The following is a 25,103-nucleotide window of genomic DNA, read 5'->3' on the forward strand; positions in this document are numbered from 1 at the left end:
TTGGGCAGCACCACATAGCCTTCTATATAGGTATCCAAGGGCTGCGGAGCCCCAGCTATACTCGGCGATGCGCTCCCACGTGTCGTCAAATAAAGTTAAGCAAAGGAGTTGTATTTGGTTGTTTGTTTTATCGGCAAACAACACAGCTCCTATTAAGTATAAGAGGTACGCCTTGGCGTACCTCGAAATGGTGCCTTCATCAGCATCTTCGGGGAGATGCGAAAAGGTCTGAACTAACCACGTGCAGCGCAAACCGCTTCCCCTGATCACTTCCGGTGAAGGGCGCTTTCCCAATATGCGATGCACCATGTCACGCCAGCCTGAAAGCTGGCGTTCGGATGTACACACGTGTTGGACCTCTTGAGTTTTGATGATGACTACATTTTGTTTAAACGAATATGTTTTTAGAGATTGTGTGCAGGTCGATATCCGGTCGTGATTATGATCGTTGATAGTACCTATGACTTGGTTCATGGAAATGTACGTGTCAAAAGGATCCAAAATATATTAGAAGAAGTATATCGCTTAGGATGTAAAATGGAGACAGGAGGTCTACTGTTCCTAAGTTGGATGTTCTAACAAAACTGAAAATTGGAGACAGCGCACTGTTCCTGAACTGGAGTCAGCCTACGTCCACTGAAAATTCTGATTATTATTTTAATTATTATTTTTATTTGATGTATTCATTAAAGTTAATTTGTTGCATTAATAAATTATTAAAGTTAATTGGCAAAATATTTTCTAAAATATCTAACGTGTGATTTTCTAAATATAAGCCTTTATTTTAGGATCTATATTTAGTGAATATTGGATTTACTAAATATAGGAACAACAGCTGAGTCGTAGCTATTATTAGCTAAAGGTAACCGTCCCTAATATTAGTAATAGGTAACCGTCCCTATTATTAGCTAAAGGCAACCGTATCTAAATTTAGCTAAAGTAAACTGTGGTTATTATTGGAAAAGGGAACTGCAGCTAATTTTAGTACATGGAAACTTCTGCTAAAGGGAACAGTATCTATTATTAGTATCTGGGAACAGCGGTTATTATAAAATAACCGTGGGCTTGATTTTGTCAAGATTAATACCTAGTTTTTAGAGACTAACCGTAGGATGACTTGGATTTTAAGATCCAAATTATTCTCCTTATTATTTGGGATAAGGGAGTAGTGGTTGGTTTATTCCTTTTTATTAGGGAAATTGACTCTATAAATAGTGGACTCGGTTGTTCCTCAAAACTTGCCTTAGTATGAGCCATTAAATCATACGTGATTTAGGGAGAATTTTTACAAGAAAATTTTGTTTTAAAATTGCCAATTAATTTATAATATTTTCTTGTGTAACTTATTGATTTTATTTTTAGAGAATTTTTATCCTTTTTGTAAGAGATTTTGAGTGATATTTGTAATTAGACTTAGGTGAGTCTAAGGAGGAATTAGATAGCTTTTAGTGAAGCTAGTGTGGAGTTTAGCTTTTAGTGAAGCTAAGTTTGTTGCTTTGAGTAAAGCAATAGTAAAGAGAGTTTGGCCTAGCCTAGTTGATGCGCTTTGAGTGAAGTAAGCTGTTTAATGTAATTGTAACGAGTTGTCTTAAACATAGTGGAGAATTTAGAAAACCCGTGGGGTCGTGGTTTTTCCTTCTAATTAGGCCTAGAAGGTTTCCACGTAAAAATCGTGTTGTCTCTTTCATTATTTCGCTCTAAGTTTAAGTTTTATTTATTTTAATTAATTCCGCAAAAAACAGGGCAAAAACGCTTAAACTCGTAACAACAACAATTCACCCCCCCTCTTGTTTCTGTTCCCGTCTCTGACTAAGTCTACAACACAACACGTCTCTCAATGGAAAGCCGCGTTAGTAAGGCTACATCAAGCAATGTGATGGTAGCCTCACCTAGAGGGAGATGAAATGTATGCGTCTCCTGACGCCATCTCTCGACCAGTGCTGTGATAATGGCACGGTCAACTCTACCGTTTGCAACAAGGTGAAAGTCGTATAACCTCGCTAGCTCTAGGTACGGGATGATCCTATCATCGATCACCCATGGAACGAAATCTGCATGCCTGGTGCCTAGTATTTCTTCATCAGACACCTATGAATAATGAATTATAAAAAAGTTACTTGTATGTTAGCATTAGTAAAATGTAAATCACAACTATCGTACACCTAACCTGGGCATCCCAAAGAGGAATACTCCTATGCTGATGCTGCATAGTCAAGACACTAGGATCTAGGGGTCCTGGAGCTGCTGGATCCATCTCCTCTACTGCTGTGTTCGTAGTAGCTTTAATTAATATTACTATTATATAATAATATAAAATATGTATAACATATTACCTTGAGTTACAGATTATCATTCTAGTATAATATATATAACATATTACCTTGAGTTACAAGTTCTAGTGTTGTGACCTTCGCTCCAACAACGACGACAATTAGATCCTTTTGGTCTAACCTCATCCATTTCGTTGGCAATTCTCCTATACTTAGGCCTCCCTTTACCCCGAATTTGATCGGGATCATGTCTAAGTTCAAAGCCCGTGTATTGCGGCCATGACCTCTTATCGATCATTGGCATGAAGTAATGTTCGTATGTACTTGTAACGACCCGGGTTAAGTGACTTGGAAATTCATATGAAAATACGAACTCCGGTCCACTCTTTGGACTCTAGAGGAAAGTCTCCTCTAGGATCGTCAACGTTCCGTCGATAAAGAAATAAAATTAAAACAGAAAACAATACTAACGTGAAAGAAATAAGTCAGCGGAAGTTCTTACGTACAACTCAAGAGCCTAAAGGCCTCTAGATAAACTAATTAAAATAAGCGAAAGCGAAAAGAAAACAACACTCTCTCTTGTTACATAAGTTCGGAGTTTCTTTCTACTCATAGTCTAATACAAAAGACAAAAGCATAGTCTTGATGATTACGGGTTCTAAGTCGAGACCTCACTCCAGTCCCCACCTGCAATCAACCTACTGGTCGTCGTATGACAACACGCAGTAGGTTCCAAAGAAACAATCCAATACACGTCAGTGACTTCATACAAATGTCAACCAGGTTGAATACAAGCAATGTGTTTATCCTAGCATGCATAGGCTCTAATGCATTCATGATTTAATAATTCCAACTTGTAACACTGCCCGCCCTGTTCGGGTCGTTCAAGTATAAATCCAATCCTTTTGGAGGAATACACTTGGGAGAGCTAATCCCAAGGCAACCACCGACCTAAGACGTTGCCCGTCCTGTTCGGGTCGTCAGAGGTAAAAGTATGCATACCCTCATGGTGACCGTAATGATCCAAAACTTCCATGGGAACAATAATTGTAATAATCCAAACCAAAACGTAACCCCTTTGGGTAACATGATACAAACCAAAACGTTAACCCCTTTGGGTAACAAACACATAAATTCTCAATTTCCAATTATCTTCTTTCAAATTATTTGAGATGTCTAATCCTTATGTGATTTACAATGCCTCGATTAGAAATGAAACAACACTACTTGCACAACCACATAAACAGTATGGTCTAAGCGTGTACCTTTAAGCGCTGCACAACCAAACGATGTTTAATCATGATAGAAATTTCGCCCTCTTATGAATTGAGGCCCTAGATAACACGCACAAAACGATCACGTATTAGAACGTGTTTACACATTTAATCCACTCCATACTACTAAGATGTTACTAACACTTGATAATTTTAAATGTTTTCATCCAATTCCCAATAGTTCCAAATTGTAAATTTTAACCAGAAACTTAAACGGACAATTCGGACAGTTTAGAAAACTCAAATGGAAAATCCGACTTCGCAATTGTTTCCGGAACGCGTCAAATACCTTGAGTACCAAATTTCATAATTTCCAACATCCAATTACTATTTTTAATTATTTTAAGCGTTTAACGAGTTTTTAACGCATCGGTACATAAAACAACAACGGAACGTGACTAACGTTTCTGAATCAGCACCATTACCGAGGCAGAAACTGCTGCTGCCCCAAATATATATATATATATATATATATATATATATATATATATATATATATATATATATATATATATATATATATATATATATATATATATATATAAATATATATATATATATATATATATATAAATATATATATATATATATATATATATATATATATATATATATATATATATATATATATATGTATGTATATATTTTTTTTATTTTATTTTTATTATTATTATTTTATATATACATTATTCAAATTATTAACCCTTTAAATCTCATGACCAACATAAATTTAATAAGACCACATTCACAACTACTAAGATAGAACAACAAGACCAATCTTTCTATCACACAACCACTTGACATTTCCACACATATATTAATACTCAAAACCCCATCAACAAAGCTTATACATCATCAAATAAAAAGAAACATGCCCATCCACAAAATCCTTCAAGAAACTTAAAATTTCATAAATTATGATAATTGAATTAATAATTGAATTAAATACTTAATTCTCTTAACAAGTTAAAATTTTGTAGAGAATCATAAAACCAATTTACCCCTTTTAAATCAAGACATATATATATAAACATGATCCTTCAAACAAATCAAATTTTGCTAAAGGATTTATAAACTCTTGGATAACTACATTACTTGATCTATACTATTATATTTCATCTAACAAATTGAAATTTTGTTAGAGAAATGCAAATCATAAAAGAGATTTATTTAAATATCAATATAAACTTAATTCTTATAACAAATTTAAACTTTGTTAAAGAATATTAATCAAGAAAGGTTGTTTTTTTTTTTTATAAAAGAGACATAACTTAATCCTTTCAACAATTGAAGTTTATTAAAGGATTACTAGAGAAAATTAAAAATATACTCAATCCTCCTAAAAGTCATATGATATCATCATACATAGAATATAATTCATCTTAGAAATCTAGTATATAAAATATATAATTAACAATTCAATTAAACTTACCCCTTTGATCAAAAGATTGGATGGAACAACAAAAAAATATTTTTTTTTCTTTCTTGAAGTGAGCCGAAAGAAAGAGCAAAGGAAGAGAATTTTCTGAAGTTTTTGTGTTCACTTGAAGGTTTAGAATGGTGAGGAATTCAAATGATGCTTAAGGATTAATAGGAAATTAAAACAATGATCATAATTGTGCCATAATACACAATTATGAGAGGAGTTACAAGACTCCTCCCATGCTCCACACAACCGGCCACCTTCCCCCTTCCCTTAATTATATATATATTTTTTTAAAATTAATTAATTAATTAAGTAATTATTATATTATTGTTAAAACAGAAAAGAAACGGCACGCGATAACATTGTACGCGATAAAATGCATTACCGTTAAAATTTAACTTACTTTATTTCTTATAATTATCTATGTAAATAATAAAATTTACTAATACTTATTTATTTTATTTTATTATTATCTTTTTAAACTCGATAAATTACGGGGTGTTACAGTACTTGCATAACTTTGAGATGTATAGCACGGATCCACGAACCTCTCATATGAAAGGTGTCGTTTGATGCAAACAACAAGTATATGTGAACAAGGAAGGCGGTATATCTCAAGTTTATTACATGTGCACTTCATTTGATTCAAGTGTACATATTGAATCTTACCCTCCTTGGACGATCCTCTAGTTCCCCTCCCAATCTTAACTTCGAATACACCACTTCTATAATCAAATGCGATTATGTCATGAAAATTTGCCTTCTCAGTATTTCTATTGATAATTCTGGTGGCATGCGATGTGTACATGTGTCCTCCAAGTAACCATGCGTTCACGTCTTTGAACAAAGTAGTCATTTACCTGATAGAAGGTGAATTCAATAAGTGTTGTCAAAGGTAGGAAACGTACACCCTTCATCACATAGTTGAAAACTTCAGCTAAGTTCGTGTTAGTAACGCCATGCCTATGACCTCCATCATGACACAACGAAACTTAGACATATGACCCACGTCATCAATTCAGAAAATTGCCTCTCGTTTTGCAGTCGCAATTGCCTTTAAACCATTTATTACCTTAACTTGTTGTCTTTGCTCAGTTGTTTTACCAAACAACTTCTTCAACTGAACATTACCCATAGCACAATTGAAGTTGCTAAGAAAATGGCGTAAGCAAAACCTATGATAAACATTAGGTGGTTACCACTCCGGCTCTTCTATGGTTGCTAAAATACCCGCGTGTTTATCAGAAATAACGCATAAACCCATCCTCTGTGTGACATGCTTACGAATACAAGCCATGAACCACGACCATGCACTTATATTCTCCTTCTCAACCAAGGCAAGGGCCAATCGAAAGATTCCCTTATCACCATCTTAGGCAATGGCAGTCAATAAGGTATGACGATATTTACCATACAAGTGTATGCCGTCAATGGCGATAAGAGGTTTACAATAATTGAAGCCTTCAATGCAAGGCTTAAAGGCCCAAAAGACACGTTGGAAGGTCCTAATATTAGGTCTCAAATATACACCCGTGTCATTGTCCTCCTTAAAATACCACTCAAGTACTAACCCCGGGTTGGAATGTTGCAAAGCTTCTAAAAAGCATGGAAGGAGTGAGTAAGAACCTTCCCAAGTCCCGTAAATGGACAACAACGCTTGTTGCTTTGCACACCACGCTCGCTTATAATTCACATCCACACCAAAACGATCTTTAACCATCTGCCATACGACAGATACCTTAATGAATGGGTCTTTAGCAACACAATTTCTAATAACATTGTTAATGACAGAAGATGTCAGGTGAATGTGTCCAGCCGAAACAGTGTCACTACCCAATACACAAGAACCATGCTTACCCTTATGGGTAACAATACGCCATGAAGATAAATAAGAATCAAACGTAGCCCTAAGGTTCCACGAACAACCCCACTTGCACTTCAAGGTAAGGACAGTTTGGTTCGAGGTCTCCGTTCTGTACTCCACATTTCTGTGAATATGATACACTCTGATAGCTTCCAACAACGATTCCTTCTATCAAACATCATACCCTTCTCAAACTCTCCCTCTTCGATGTATGTGGTATCACAAGCCCAAGTCCTCCATGAGTTGTCCTCCTCATACTCATCTAAAGGTGGACAGAGGGCATAGGTTCATGTCATTTGCTAGCGCATCTTCATCGACATCCACATCGTCCTTAGAAGGATCGTTAATGAGCTCATTACTCTCATTTCCATCATCCCAAGGTCCCATCTCAGCAGTTTCTCTTGAATTACCCATTGAATCAATTGGAACTTGATTCATGGGGGGTTGAAAAAAAGTACAAGATGCAGAAGAAACGACGGGATTTACAGTTTTCTGAGTTAATATAGGTATAGGGGTAGTAGTAGGATTAGAAGCAACTACATTCTCTAATGGTACTTCTTCTACGTATAACTCCAAAGAGGGAATTTGGGTGGACTTTGAATGCTCCCACATAGCATCTATAACCTCATCATCCTCAACAGGAAAGGCAAGCAATTCTCCGCTCATGTCATATTTAAAGCTTATATTTACGGTACTTCTAGTAGGTTCCAAACCAATCTTAGAACATATAAAACGTTTAAAGTGGTTCAAATCCATGTTCGAATTACAAGCAAACAACTTACGTCTTCCCCCAACATAATGAACTTTGCCACTACTTTCTCGAATACAACCATTCCAAAAACATACTATAGTCACGCGAAATGATGTCATTTTCTACATTAATACAAAGAAAATCAACATCAACATCAACTCATGCCCATACAAGTACATTACATTCATTTGATTATAATCTTTTTTTGTCTAAAAATTATTAAAATCCATAATGTAACTAAGTTCATACATATATAATACACATAAAATCTAAATAATAAATCAATTCATAAGTTCATAAATAATATTTCTAATATCAACATCAACATTTCTAATAATATTATCAACATTGATTTCAACTAATTGAACAACATTACTTCAAAAAATAACATAAAGCTATAAAAACAATTAAAAATTACCTTCAATACTTATGGATGATTAAGAATACTCTTGATTTAACAACTAGTAACCTACATTTGAAAAAATAAGCAAATTTGGTTAAAACCTTAAAAATCTACATATACACCAAAAAAACACAAAAAAATTTATCTTTGAGCAAACTAGAATATCCACACAAATTTTGAAGTGCCAAATTGAAAGAGGAATGCAAGAATTGATGGATTGAATTAATGGTTTTAGAGGGAAAATGGAAGTAGGGTTTGAGAAATGGGAAAATTTGCGAAAAACAGAAACTGATTTGCGTTTTTGTAGAGCAGGTCTGTTCGCAATTTAGTAACTGCAAACAACAAATAAGACAAATTAGCTGTTCGCAGTTACTAACTGCGAACAACTATTTTGTCTTATTTGCTGTTCGTAGTTACTAACTGCGAACAGCTATTTTGTCTTATTTGCTGTTCGCAGTTACTAACTGCGAACAACTATTTTGTCTTATTTGATGTTCGCAGTTACTAACTGCGAACAACTATTTTGTCTTATTTGATGTTCGCAGTTACTAACTGCGAACAGCTCCAAACTACAGATTTGGGATTTTCACGCTTACTTTTGAAAATTTTCTAAATTTTAATTTATTTAATTATTATTATTTTTTTCTTATGGATTTCAAATTTTCTATGAGTTAAGCCTAAACAACTACCCTTTTTATTTAGTTCATTTTTCCATCCTTCTCCTTTTATATTGTAAGCGGTGACTTTTAGAAACATGACCAAAATGAGTATTTATTTAAGAATTTTAATTTTAAAGATTAATATCATGTAATATCATCTCGGTGTCGTCAAAAAGAAAATAAAAAAGGCTATGACCGATAATATGAAGTATTTTAAAAATAAGGAAAATTTCACGTGGTAGCATCGAATTTTCATGAAACATCAGTGATAGCACTTTTGTAAGATATTTTCACATGGAAGCATCCAGTTTATACCTTATTTAACTACTGTAGCATTTTCCGTTAAATTCTTGTCAATTTCCGTTTAATTCACCATTTTGACGTTTCTACCCTTATTAAGTGTTGGTTCTTATCTTGATAACTTGCCCTAAACATTTAAGAGCGTTGATGAATCAAACGGTGAATTAAACGTCAAAATGATGAAATAAACATTTGAGAGCATAAAAATGGTTTTTAAAGTGTCAAAAAAATAATGTTCACAAATCATTTCATAAAAGAAAATAATAGGTTGAGTAGTGAATAAAATAGGTGGAGGAAGTGTGAATGAATATATACTTCTCTTGCTTTTTCTTGAATTGTTAAACTAAGAGCAAACTACTTTCAAATGCACCAAATGATTCACTTTCTAACTTACATAGTGACTACATATATGTGTTGTCCATTCTCAACTTCATTTAAGTATCATCATCATAAATTCCAAGTTAGGTTTTAGTTGCATGGTTGGATTTTGATACATCAAATAAATGGGCCCTCATTTTCATTTCTAGTGGACTAAAATTTTGGGCTAAACCCACTTCACTTAAGAATTTCCAAGGCAAAAGGCTTTCTTTGAATTCTTGAAAAACTTTATTATGTGGTCCTCCAATAATATATATTGGGTTCATTATTATCCTTGTGAAAAGTCATAACCAATGTTCACCACAAATTTGATCAAGAAAGCTAAGTGGGCATGCCCATAACTCAACTATAAAATTATTCCATTACCTTATACTTGCTATATTACTATTTTTAGTAAAAAAATAACTATGTAAATATGTTTATTGACTTTTATAACCAAGTTTTTAAGGTCACAATTGATTTTTTAAACCAAATACAAATTTTTTTATATATATTATAACTATTCTTGTAAGAGAAAGAAACTGTTTCTTAGTGAGAAAACCTTAAGATAAGAAATCCATATTCTTGCATAAATTCTTGTATGAGAAAGTCTCATCGTAAGATGCGTTTTTGTACATGGGTTAAACAGCCCACATAATACTAGAAAGATTGAAATAATTAAACAATTTTAACAAAAAAAAAAAGAGTTTCGGGTAAACTTAATTCCAAAAATAAGCGAATAAAAAAATTGGTCAGAAAAAGTCAAAATTGTTTGTTCGCAGTTTTTAACTGCGAATAAAAGGGAGAACATGTCATAACGTTAGAAGGGAGGGAAAAAGTGGAATTCATTTTTGTTCGCAGTTAGTAACTGCGAACAACAATGTGTTTTTTTTTTCCGTCCCTTCTAATGTTATGACATTGTCCCCCTTTTGTTCGCAGTTATTAAGTGCAAACAAACAGTTTTGACTTTTTTTTACCAATTTTTTTCTTCGCAGTTAATAACTGCGAACATATCTAACCTTAGGCTCGGACATAAAAACGCTTAGTTTTGGAATTAAGTTTATCCGAAGCTCATTTTTTTTGTTAAAATTGTTTAATTGTTTAAAATATTCCATAATACTATTATCAGCATATGGACTTCTTGTTTTAAGTTTGTCAAGTTTGTCTCATCGAGAGACAGTCTCTCATAGCTCATATTTTTATATAATTAATATTAATTAGATCATGTAACTTATATATGAGGTGATCTTACAATGAACTGTATCCTATAACAAATTATGAATTTCATATTCTCCTAAGTTGGGGTTTGCATTTGATTCGTTGCTTTGGAAGTATTCTCCTACTTCAACATGGAATATAAGGTAAGTAGTGGTTTGCATTCAATACGTTGCTTAGGTTTCGGAAAGTCATTTTTGGTTTTATCATGTGTTTACAGATATGTCAACATAGTTTGTTTTTATATCAGTTAGAAGAAAGCAATGTTACAGGCCTTACGTTCTGTTTGATTGTTAATAATAAATAACATAAATAAAAATGAAAGTTAGAGTAATTTTAAAGGAAAAATTTGGTGATAAGTTTAATGTATGGTCTTGTTCATTATATAACGATCATTTCATTTTCTTCATAAAACTCATTCCAATAATTAACCATTGAAAAAGGTAATATTAAGTGTGATAATAGAAATTTGTGAACAAAAAATTTATGATCAAAGTTTCATTATCATGAGAATAACAAGGTGTATTTCTCGAGAATTTACAAAACAAATTATTTTCATTACCAAAATTTAATACTAACAACCAAACGGGCTGTAAATGAATGAGTACATGATTTCTATTTGGCAATTCTAAAGAATCATCCCTATTAGGGAAAAATGCATTACAAAGCCATTCTATCAAAATTACTTGGTTGAATAAATAAATTATGAGAATTGAGTTTTTGTCTTAATTAGAGTAAATATTGCTTTTTTCAAATATGGTCCTAAGATCGAATTTCATCTAATTCTCTCCTAATCTAAGCCTATTCTGTAATAAAAAAAGGTAAATAACATTTTTTTTAAATTGCAATGGGGGTATAATGGTGGTGTATAAGAAGAGAAAGTCGAATATAGTTAACTCAAATTTAATTATAGTGATAAATGTCATGTTAGTAGGTGAAATTTTGGTTGTATTTGAGACTTGAGATTTCATTTTTAATTGGAATTGTGGTTGTTTTTACATAAAATTTTAGCTTCCTTATACATAATTTATTTAAATTTATTGATTAAAAATAAAATTTTTATAATTAGCACAGTACACAGATTATGTATTAAACTCTTTTAAAGATTATATAACGAACTTTATATAAATCTTGACACTAAGGGCTTTAAAATTATCATAATGATCGATTTTCATTTCATACAAGATTCAACATGCTTCTCGATTTAATTCAAGCAAAGAGCATAGGGAATAATCTCCCTACCAAAAATTGAACAAGCATGAAGATTAGTCTTCATAAACCCTATAGCAATCTAATACCTTAACGAACCCTAAGTCCCTAACTATAAAAGATAGCCAAAAGCAAAACTTAAGCTAACTCTCATTATAATGGCCGAAAGTAATACTTAAGAGGTATGTAAACCTTGATTATGACTTAATTTTATTTATAACCCATTGTTTTTATACATATAATATAATAATATGTAGCATTACTAGCTAGCTAGACTCTATGAGAACCTTAAGAGTACTATTGACTTTAGAGCACTAATCATTTAATAGATTCCAGTTAATCACTTCAATCATGAAGATACCCATAAAATTTTCTTTTTGTTTTTTTTATATGTATAAAATATAATATATTCATCGGTTTTTCTAACATATACAACACATGCATAAGGTTTAGACAATAAAATAGGTAATTAATTGAAATTTGATTTAGATTATTCTGTAAAAAATTAATATATTATATTTACCTATTGAAAAGTTATTTTCTAAGAAAAAGTGTCAGAAAGTACCTAATAAATTTTTTTTCCAAAAAGTACCTGATAAAAAAAGTTTTGGCAAAAGTATCTAACAAAATTTTTTCTTTTTCAAATAGTACCAATTAACGTTTTTCTTTAGTTGACTGTCTAATATAACGGTTGACTGATCAAAATCAAAAATTCTTTTTCCTCATCTTCAATTTCTTTTCCAGTTTAATTTCCTCGCTATCTTCTTCTTCTATTTTTTGATTGTAACCAGTCAACCATTATATTAGACGGTTAACTGAAGGAAAACGTTGCTTAGTACTCTTTTTGAAAAATTTATTAGGTATGTTTTAGCAAAACATTTTATTAAATACTTTTTGAAAAAAATATTTTTTTAGGTACTTTGACAAATTTTTCTATTTTTTTTGTTAAATTCAAAATAATTAATAAATGCATAGGTTGGAAAAATCTTATATGAACATATAGCATTACACTTCAATTTTTTTTGACTACTTTACAACAAAAAGGGTCCCCAACTCCCCAATCCCCATTGATCTACAATACAAAATCAAATATTGTGTTAGTGATAAAAAATTCAGGTTGTACAATAAAGTATTCAAATTTTACTTTTTATTGTATATATTTATATATTTTAAGGTAGTGGTAGAACCAAGTTTTATTTTAATTAAAGTTAGTGCTATCATGGGTTAATAGATTAAATATTAAACCATTTTGAATTAAATTATATATCTATATGTTCATATGTTTGCTTTAATTAGCTGATCATATTTTTTCTTTACCAAAAACTTATCATTCTAGGATTTTATGAACACTTCTTTTGAGTCACTAGGTTAACAATATTGAATTACTTTTTTGTAGAATTACATTGTCAAGAATGCACGTTAGAGTATCCTGATGTATCCTATAATATTGATTATCAGTTTAAATTTTTAATTAATCTATGATAGCTAATATAAAGGATCAGCGATACTTATATTTTTTGTGGGTTAAATTTAAATTAACCTAATGAGTGTCATCTAAATTTTATAAGTATAAGTTTATAGTTTCAGTTGATGACACTTTGACATCAATAGACAAAATCTCATTATGGTATGTTTGACAACGTGGAATTAATTTTCAAATGTTGAATTGGGCCAAATACTATATTTGACAAATTTTAAATTTGAAAATGGAAAATTGGGTTAATTCTATAGAATTGCAATTACAATGTAAAATTTGATCGAGTATTAAAATTTGCAAATTTCAAGTATTCATTTACAATTTTTGAATTTGAATATCAAAATTAAATTTCATATTTTCAAATTTGCCAAACACTACCTTAGTGTAATTTACATTGCTAATTCATCTTAATTGTTTAATTTATTAATATTTGAATAATTCTAATCTAGCATTTAACTTATACCTTATGGCATTAGATGAAAATAAAATTTTTCCTATGAAAATTAAAAAATCAAAAACCTCAACTTTACCCTATCTAAGCAATAAAATTCCTACAATTTAATTTATAAATAGAAATCCAATATTTATATTGTTTATTTATCTAAAGTATTTTCTGATTGCTTTACTTGTTAATATTGACACTTATGACCTGTTATTGAGGTAGATATGTCGTGTAATTTTTATTATCTTAGAAGGTAAATTTTATTTTTCCTTTTCCTATTATTAAATTTAATTTGCCATATAAAGTGCATGATTAATTGATAATGAACTCAGCCTCAATAAGATGCCAAGTTTTGAAAAAGATGAAAACAATTGCCTAAAAAGTCATTTTTTATTGAGCTATATTTCCTTGCTTTATAAATTAAAGTCTCACTTTTTGGCGTCTTATACTTAATTTTATCAGAGAATTTGCCCGTTTTATCCAATTTCAATTGAATAAGAAAGAAGAGACCATTTTTTAAATCGATTTCAAGTATAACTTCTTGTATATATATTTCTCATTTTCTTAATATATAACCTCCACGTACAGATAATCCAAATTCAGAAAAATAGACATCACAAATTTTATTACGTGTCAAAAATCTCTACCCTATTTACATTAAATTATATTAGAATAAAAAGTACATACTTCTTTATTAGCATAAAATCCCGAGTGAAGGTGAATATGTTAAGTGTGATTCATAGTAGTCTTATGGGAAAGTTAATGAAAACATAATTTTAATATATGAATATATGAAAATTAAAGATATTGTGATATATATATATATATATATATATATATATATATATATATATATATATATATATATATATATATATATATATATATATATATATATATATATATATATATATATATATATATATATATATATATATATATATATATATATATATATATATATATAACTGTTAAAATTAAAATTATGTCTCTTTATATATAATACTTATGCATTATTTAAATTTAGTTCTCTTAAATGACGTATTATATATATGTTCATAATTTCATATGTAAAGATAGATAATTTATTTTTAAAACATAAATTAAATAATAATATAATTTGTTTAGTATTTTTTTTCCAGAACCTGATGGTAAGTAAAATATTAAACTGATCATCATAATCATGACTATGTTTGATTAGAAGAGTTTTCAACTTGGAATCTGAAGGAACAAGTTACAAAGATTTATAAAAAGGAGGATGTGATTTGGTACCACATTGCTTGATTGCAAGTTACGTTTGTAGCTACAAACATGATTGCAATAAGCCAATACCCATTGTGAATATTGAATACTACTCCACTTTATTAATTAACATCTAAGAGAAATATAATTATTTTTATATAAAAATAGATATTTAATAATAAATGAAGATATATAATAAAATTAAAAGAGAGTTAATTGAAACGTATGGAAAAGATAAAAAACAATAACTGATTATTATCTAAAAATAAAAATAATACAAAATAAAGGTAAAGAAGTATTGAAACAATACTCTTAAGTTAATGTTAGCCTTATTATTATAGGTCTATGACAAAAGAATGACAAGCTGTGATTGTAATTATATAGCAAGGGAAGAACATTTTCACATGGGTAAACAAATCATATAGTTATCCTTTCTAATAAAGAAAAGAAAATTGGAGTATATGGTCAAGTTTTGCACAAACTTGTTTTTGGCCTCGGTTTCCTTTAATTTGTTTTTTCTTTTTATAATATCTAAGAATATATATATATATATATATATATATATATATATATATATATATATATATATATATATATATATATATATATATATGGGAGGGATTTATTGAGAAGAGGTTGAAAATGAGAAGAGTAAGAAGAACTCTACACCATTGATTTCACTAAAATAAAAAAATCTATGGTCACGATTGAACTAAAAACTCATAATTGTAAAAGGAACTATGTTACACAGAAAGGTAACTATGAAATAATTTTTAAAATGTTCTTAATTTATAACATAGTATCCTTTTTTTATATAGTAACTAAACAAAATCAAACAAAAATTCTTCTCATCCTTCTCATTTTAAAATTCTTCTTATTTGATTCTATATATATATATATATATATATATATATATATATATATATATATATATATATATATATATATATATATATATATATAACTTTTTGATTTGTATTTTAGATATTAATGCTTAAATATGTGCTTCAAAAATCAAAAAATAAATGAGATAAACAAAAATTAATAGAGGAGGTGATAATTTTATTAATTATTTTACTTAAATTTTACTCAACCATTGTATCCCATGTACAACATCAAACTTTTTAATTTTTGTACTATTTAAGTATAAAGGAGTAATACTACTACAGACTATACAAATTTAGGGTCAAATTTCTTTTAATAATGACCCTTTAATCTCATTTAATGAGATCTTAAATTTCTACATTAACCCATTAATAACAAAAATCAAGACTAAAATCAATCAAAACAACCCAAAAAATAGGAACTAACCCAAAATTACAAGGTAATTTAATACTAAGATTTTAAATTGATAGGTGAACTGTTCTTGTTGTTGAAGAAGAAATTGGAGCATTCAAGCAATGCTTTAGCATTCATTTCACGTTCAAATCTCCATATGTAATTTAACCCAACTAGTAATTCTGTAATTGCTGCTTCAGTCTTCTCTTTATTGGCAAAATATAATGTTTGTAATAACAAAACATTTGTTGATTTTGGCATAAGATGTTGTTGCTCAAAACTCCTTTCACTTTGCCATTTGATCATGTTATGAGCAAGTGGTCCCAACCACGCAAGGATTCGTCCGAGGGCATCCCTCCATTCCGCTGCTAAATTGGGATCGGTTGCTGAAAAACCGACTCCTTTTAGCCTGGCGCAAAGGGAGGATCTTATGCTATTAGGAAGCATAGCATAAACATCATCCCTCGCGTCTAGCCCCACTAAGTGGGGTGACTTGATCATTTTCTCTAGGACGATTATTAAATTGGCATAGTGTAATGAAAGAGCGGCCGCCCCCAATGTTGTTGGAGGAGGCTTTAAATCTTTTGTTCTAGACTCGAAAAACCCGATTTCAGTTCCCGTTCTGGTTCCGGTCCCACTTCCACTCCTCCTCTTGTTGGGGCGGGGAGGGTTGGACGTCAGTGGTCCCGACACAAACGAATTAACATTGCTTAGATCCGAAGATGGGAAGACTGTCGCAGAAGCCGACAAACTTCTGGGTAGCGTGCTTGGTAGAGAGTAATAAGTGTTTCCGATCCCGAACACAAATTTGATTCTTGCAAGGACAGTAAACATTAACCGTGCTAAAAGAAGAAGAACCGAATCATAACTCCTACTCCAAATAGACTTTTCTTTCACACGTTTAATTTCCTGCTTTTGCCAAACAATCTTCTGTTGAACCTCTAAAGCACCTTCATGTGACGTTTTTTTAAGGCTATTTTGAAGACTATTAAGCTCCTCAAGTTCCCGATACAACGCAGAAGTTGCTGCGATGTATCGGTCAACTCTACGAACTAACCCCTCAAGGTCTTTTCCGCATGGGACAGACCAATTATATTGGTCTCGTCCCGTGCTAGCAAAATCCTCAAGACACTCAGGAAATGACCTGAGTGTCAGGTCCATAGCACGGCTGCTCAGCCGCGCTACCGTCTTCGAAATAATATGTAAATTTTGAATCATTTCAGAACAAGCTAACCCAAGAAGAAATGATTCATCATTAGAGACAATTTTTCTAACCCCTTCTAATGAAATTGCCTCATTTTTTATTCTAACAATATTTTTATCAGACAGATTCTGATGAAGTGCTAATAGCTTTGAAAAAAGCCCTGAAATCTCAAAAGCTAATACACCAACATTTCTAGATTTTGATGATCTAGTAATATTAAGCTTATTTGTAGTTGGGTTAATAAGCTTATGGGAGATTTGTGTCTTTAGCCTACTTAACCATGTTGTTTGATCTCTAGCCATTTCTAGAGAGGGAAAGAAGGGTATGATTGAAGAAATGAGTTGGGTGGATGGAGTTATGGGCTTATTGAAGAAGCATAAAATAAAGGAAAGAGAGAATGATGAGTTTTTTAGAGAGAGAAAGAAGAGGGAAGAAAGAGGGAGTGGAAGATTATGGGGTGTAGTAAGAGGAGTAGAAATAGGTAAAGAGGAGGGAGAAAAAGGAGGAGAATTCAAAGCACAAATGAATTATGAAGGTGGGATTTTGGAAAAGAAAGATGCATAGAATAAGAGAGAATGTATTGGGTTTTGGGGGAGTTAAGAGTGTTGAAGTGTGATGAACCCACATGCATTAAGATAGAAGGAAGGGGGCATGATGTATGATGCAAATGGATGAGGATGAGTTTGTCTTTTTGTTGGGTTTGAGTTTTTAAGTTTTTTTTTTTAATAAATAATTATAAATGATTCTTTTTTGGGGGTTTCTAAAGATGTTGGAGTTGCAAAAAATAAAGGGTTAAGAAGTGTGTAGTTTGGTTAATCATGTCTTTTAAACATTTAATGAAAGAGAATTCTCATTGGGTAGAACTAATAAATTGAATAATTTTTACTAGATTTGAAAATCTGATTGAATTCAATCTAATTGAGATTTAGGCATTGCTTTCTTCGTTTCATTTTATTATTTATGATTTGGTTTTATTAAATTCTGATTCAATTTAGTTTGGCTTGATCTGAATCTATATTTTTTTATTTGATTTGATTAGGTCTATTCTAATCTGAATCTATATCATCTGATTTGATCTGCTTTGTTCTAATCTAATATAATATAATCTCATCTAAATTAATTCTAATAAGAATCAGTAATAAGTTGAAGAAAACATGTTTTTAAACATTTAATTGACATCAAATTTTATTTCTTCTAAATTTGTAAGTTGTGACATAATATTTTTTCATTAATTTTAATATTTAATTTTATTTTTATACCTAATATTGAATCATCCTTTTGACCCACCACTATAAGAATAAAATTAAAATGTTTTTTTAAAAAAAAAATATATTTTGTTTCTATTTTTAGTATCCATAGATAAATAAGTTATACTCCTAGTTTTTAAGGAAAAATAAACATATATTTATTATTTAGTATTCATTGAGGATGAAGAATCTCGAAAACATAAACTAAAGACATATACTCGTTTATTATGTTTGTATATTTAATTTTATCTTCATATTAATTTGTAATTATTGATTTATATTAAATAACATTATTTTTTACCAAACGACTTTTACTTTTTATCACATACATAAATTTATCATAATAAAGTGAAGATTGCACGTCGGATTAGTTATATCTAGAATTATACATAATTAAAAATTATATGTTTATATTTTCTAATGCATTTGTCAGTTTAGTTATATATAAAGCTATACATAACTTAAAATAATAATAATTTAATATTATGAAAATATATATGTGACAAGACGATAAAATAATATCTCATGTGAGTACGTGACTATTTTTTTTCCTGTATGATAGTCGTAATATGTATACCATAGAATAATAAATTTTGTAAAAGTTAATTTGGATGCAACTAAAAAAGAATGGATGAAGTAAAACTTTTAACATTTAAGAACTGAATTTTGTCTTAATTAGAGAACAAACATCACATTTTAGAAAAAGTTCTGAATTCAAATCTCACCAGACTCATCTGATTCTATCGACTTATCTTATAATAAAAAATTATTTTAAGCATATAATGATACATAGTCAAACAAAAAGATCATCAATCATAATTCATCCAATACACATTTGATATGAAGCATTAGTAAAAACTCTAACAAGAATGATTGAAAAGCCATGGCATTGACATGTGCATATTTAAGATGCATGAATTTGCCTCTAATAATCTAAAAAAGATTTTCAATATTACCCACAATTCAAAAGCAAAAGGCTGAACTCATTGAATTTGGCTTAACTTGGTTAGTCATTACTTAATTTCTTTCATTCATATATTACGAGTTTACCCCACTTTATATAAGAAAATACCAAACAGAAGAAAAAAAAATTAAATAATTGATTATTGTACGAACAAACTATTTCTAAATAGCCTTTATTATAAAGAATTAAGTTATGTCTCAGTTGGAACAATCTTTCTCCAAGCCTACCTTATATTTAAAAAAATCTCTCATTAATAATTTTTTATTTTCACTATCCAATCATAATAATTTTTACTATTAGTTTGACATTTTTAAAAATCAAAAAAAAAAAAAATCAAAAAGGCTACATATAAAAGGTTATACGGATATTTTACAATAGATCAATTTTACTAAATTTACACTTTAGTATTGTTATTGAAATATTATTCATTTTCTAGCAAATTACTAAATTTCCAAAAGTATTTCTGCAATAACGACCGAAATTCAATTAATTGTGATTGATTCAAACTTTTTAATTATTAATCTACCATTAATTTAAAGTTTTGTACAAAATTATCATGTATAATACAGCTAAATCCGAAGATGAATCAAAAATATTAATATAATTAAGTGGGTCGTACATTTATCTTTATTTGCATGTGTAATAAACCAACCAACCACTATTCTTTTGAGTTATCTATTAATATCAGTAAGATTTTTAATCAAATGACTCAAGCCACCTATACAGGTTTGTGTTGGAAAATTATAACCAGAATTAATACCATATAGCCTATATATGATCTCACATCTAAGAATTAACTGTAATAAAACTCATTGGGTTTTTGTACATTGTACAATCAACTCATCTTTTGTATAGTTCTTGTCATGTACAAACATAATAACAAATTTATCAGTTAACCTAGAGTAGTCTCTTGCTAAATCTACTATTTTATACTTTTTCCGTTCTATTATACTTACTATATTTGAATTTTTACGCAATCTAATTCAATATTTTTGCATTATGCATAACTAAAAGTTATAAAAAGTTAATATTATGAAAGTATATGAATACGATTTAAACAAGATGTCACTTGACAATAATTTTTTTACATATTAACTGTAATATATAAAGTAAGCTTAATTGTTAAATAGTGTCAATAACAGTAATATAGAAAGAAATTAGCACAGTAATTAGACAATGAGGACTGCAAATTGTTGATTAATTTCTGGTATATCCTCAACACAATGAAGACAAAATCTGTACAAACCTTAAAAAATCTTTCTAGTTTGCAAAATTAATAACAAATCAATGGCTTAAAAAGAATATTTTCCATGTTAATGATAATTTTTGTTGAAAAAAGAGGCTTCAAACCGCATGAACTAATGTACTAATTGGAATAAATATGTGAAGTTACAATTCTTATATTGTCATTGAAATACATGATACAAATAATAACTTATGCTCCTTGGTAGACTACAAACTTTATAAAATGTCATCATGATATCATAAATAGGAACACAAAGCATGCTTTTATTTTATTTTTTATATAGCTACAATTACATCTGTTCATTGAAATAGTTTTATTTTTCATTTTAATTTATCCTGTAGAATTTTTATTAATGACTATAATCTATACTATTTCTATAATTCTCATCTATATCTTTAACTTATCTTTTTATGTGTATCCACAAATTTTAATTTTCACTTTAATTATAATTGACGAGTTTAAAAAGACTGAAAAAGTATTAAAATAGAAAAAAATAAGCTCTTTTTATCCTTTTAAAATAGCACTATTTATCTTTAAAAGCACTCATATAATTAAGTCAAATGGTTAAATTTCCTAGGGACAAAAGGAAGTATATATGTATTTACAAAGAGTGGTCCAAAATTTTGATGTCTATATGTCTCCTCATGCGCTATACCCATGTTCATCTATTTGATCGGCACCAATCATCATGCATTGTGCCCTAAATTGCACCCTTTTGCTAATTAGCTTTCTTCCACAATTATTATAGTTTATTCTTATAGCTTTGTGATTTGAGTGTTTGATTTATTACAAGTAAGTGAATTTCTTAAATTAAAATAATATCAATAACTCAAAAAAGCGTTAAAATATAAGGAGAGCCCTAACCCTTAGGGTGGGTAATTGCACTTATTAATATTGTTTATAATTTTTTAATAAGTAAAGACATAATTTTAAAACGACTTGAAATATCTGACTCGAAATCCATGTAATGATTCGAATAACGACGTTACTCACTCTTTTATATGATGGTCATTGAACTTTACCACACATTATAGAGAAGTTTTTTTAAAAATCTTTAAAAAAAATCTCTCTCTATTTGAATGTGGTCAAACCATCAAGCAATCTAACTACCCATTTGCATATGTGAATAAATATAGGAATATATAATTAGTGAGCTAAGTAATGATTAAAGTAGGTTGAGCTCATTTGTTTTGGAATAATCTGGCAATCAGTATCATATCGCCTGCGCATGTGCAAAGTAACATAATTAATTGGGGGATACTTACCATTTGTTTATTGGGAGTAGTACCTTTAAAATTTTCAAATAAATTACCATATTAAAGGATGATATTGTAAATAAATCTTTGATGATAAATATTAAATATTCATAAAATCAATTACTTTTGCACAAATTCTTGTGATACTTTACTAATTCGGCTCATTATTATATATTTTTAAAAATATTATAAGTAGATATTAAGATTTATGTAAGTAGATATTTGAAATATTGAAAGTAGTTGTATATTAAAGATACGGTAAGTAAGCATTTAGAATGATATAAGTAGACATTAAGAATACACTAACTAGACATTAATCTTTAATGCACTGAGCTTGAGATACGTCTCTCAAAGAGATAATCTCTCAAGAGACTAGCTCTTACTTTTGATATTTAAGATTTTCTTCAAGGCATATATTAATTAAAGCAAGAAAATAGTCTCTTCAATTCTTAAAAGCTGGCAATATAATTATCTTTAACCCTAACCAGCTATTATAAATTAAGGGAAAAATTATCTAACATAATCTAACTTTTTACTAATTTCCTTACAATAATTCCAACTTTGGATTTAACATGAATAATTTCAACTATATAAGAGTTTTTGCTAAAAATGCACCAAGTTAACCTCTTACCTATACTACAAGTCATTTTGCATTAAAAAATAAAAAAGTAATATAAAATTAAATTATAAAAAATTGAAAATTTTAAAAAAAATTTAAAAATGAAATCGAGTAGTATTGTTTTTTGATTTTAACTTTTAATTTTTAATATTTTATTTTTACTTTTTTGTAGCTATTAACCTGTAAAAATCGGTCACCATTTGAGCAACAATGCTCTTGGGTAAGTAGCCTAAAAGTTGGAATTATTCATAGTTAATCAAAAGTTGAGATTATTGTAGAAAAATCAATAAAAGGTTGAATTATTCTAGATAATTTTCCCAATTTAAATAATATTCTTTCTATATTGGAACTGGATTTTAATAGCATATATGACATTTTTCCAAAATGATGAAAAACTAAATTCTAAGTTTTCCTCGTCTTTCGTTCTAACCATATCAAAAATCCAAATTTACATACAAATGTTATATATATATATATATATATATATATATATATATATATATATATATATATATATATATAAACATAAATATATATATATATATATATACATATATATATATATATATATATATATATATATTATCAAATTTATTTATTTCATCAAAACCAAAATAATGAATTTTGCTTTGTGTATCAAAGGGAAAAATGATAATATGCGAAATAAGTTAATGATACCATTAATTTAATATATTTTTTTAATTTTTTTGAATTTGTAACATATAACATAATACTTTAACCCAAGAAGAAGAGGAAAGGAAAAGAAAAAAGAGATCCTTCTTAGAATTTATTTAACCTTTTTGCCTAGCAATGGAAAGGCAGTAAAGGAGAGGGTTTGTCCAGTTGTCGGATGAGGAATGATATAATTCATGTTTTGCTATCTTGGCATGAGTGCATGTGCTTCCCCATGTCCATTAATAACTACATCTATTTAGAAAACAAATATATCAAAAAAATAAAAAAAATACATGTTTTCAAAAAATAATTCTATTTTGAAAGAAATATCTGGCCTAATGTTTTTTTTACTTTATTGTTTATACTTAGCTTCTACATTGCAATTCCACCGGGAAAAACTCCTTTCGGAAAAAAGAACAACAAATTTTTATATCTTTGTCAAAACTTTTTAATCACCTTTTTGTTTTAGTGTTCATGTATTTTAAAAGTAATTATTGGTATCATTTTAAACTTTGACCAAATGCTTTGCTTTTTCTATAATTCATAAGAGTGAAAGCAAGAGGTTTGAATTGGTGTGGGAATCGATTTTGTCTTAGTTAGAGTTAAGTATTATTTTTTTTTCAGGTTAGATTCGAGTATTTATTTTTACCAATTCATCTTACTCCTACGACTTAACTTGTATTAAAAAGGGGTTAAATTAGAGTTATTATATAAAACTACTTATCCATGAACCTAATAGAATGAAATATAAATAAATAAAAAGATTGACCTGAATTAAATCAAATACTCCATCTAAGCTTTAGGGTCAGAGTCTCATTTTCTTACGCTCAATGATCGTGGGTTTGAATACGAGTCCAAAAGATGAATAGTCTAGGTTTGGGTCTAGATTCTTTAAACCTAGACCCGATTCAATTTGCTCTAAACCCATACCAGACTTGTCTGAGACACTCGACCCATGACTCTTACATTGATTTAAAATATTTTATATTTATTTGCACCTATTTAGACTTATGTACGACCTATAGACGACTTATTTTAAAATTAAAACTTTAAAATTGTAAAACGATAGAGTATAAGCAATGAAATTAAAATCTATTTAGAACTCATCAAGGACTCTAGACTTATCAAACTCAACGAGTTTAAAATTTTTGAATCTAAGTCCAAATTTTAGATCTTATGGATTTAGATTAGATCCACAAAAAATTAATACATTTCTATTGCTTTGAATTTGCAGGATATATTGAGTGTTTCACCATCAAAATTAATTGGTTTATCTTCTAAAAAAGGATAGATCCGTCGTAAGAAGCAAGAACTAAATCCAATCCCATTATGATCATGCACTTAATAGTGTATAGTATATACTATAGTTCTATTACATACAACTTTTGTCCAACCAACGGTTGTCCCTCTACCACATTTTGTAGACTTTTTAGTTATAGAATAGCTCTTGTTGCTTATAGGTTGATTCGCATAGCTTATACTAGCAGGACTCACTACGTGATGTGTTTATTCAAATCAAATAATTCAGTTGAAAATTACGTTTTGTATTCATATTAATTTTTACATTATGCTAATCAATTTTTATGTCGGGTCAAATCAAGTAAGCCGTAGTAAATTGTTTCTTACCTTACCTAGCAAAGACTTGTTTATTTTTATGCTAATAAATATTTTTTCTTCGGAATCAAATGTCCCTTAATAGGTTATCTATATTTATCATTTTAAGCA

General features: G+C 29.2%; 1 protein-coding gene across 1 annotated transcript; it reads right to left on the minus strand.

The window, feature by feature from the left end:
• Positions 1-15,939: 15,939 nt before the first annotated feature.
• Positions 15,940-17,992, minus strand: LOC130806993 (uncharacterized). Its single transcript, XM_057672268.1, has one exon. It carries the CDS (start codon positions 17,671-17,673, stop codon positions 16,225-16,227), a length of 1,449 nt encoding a protein of 482 aa, XP_057528251.1. The 5' UTR covers positions 17,674-17,992; the 3' UTR covers positions 15,940-16,224.
• Between the last annotated feature and the right edge of the window lie 7,111 nt (positions 17,993-25,103).

The sequence above is a fragment of the Amaranthus tricolor genome, chromosome 2 (assembly GCF_026212465.1).
Source record: "Amaranthus tricolor cultivar Red isolate AtriRed21 chromosome 2, ASM2621246v1, whole genome shotgun sequence".
In the NCBI taxonomy this organism is placed as follows: domain Eukaryota; kingdom Viridiplantae; phylum Streptophyta; class Magnoliopsida; order Caryophyllales; family Amaranthaceae; genus Amaranthus; species Amaranthus tricolor.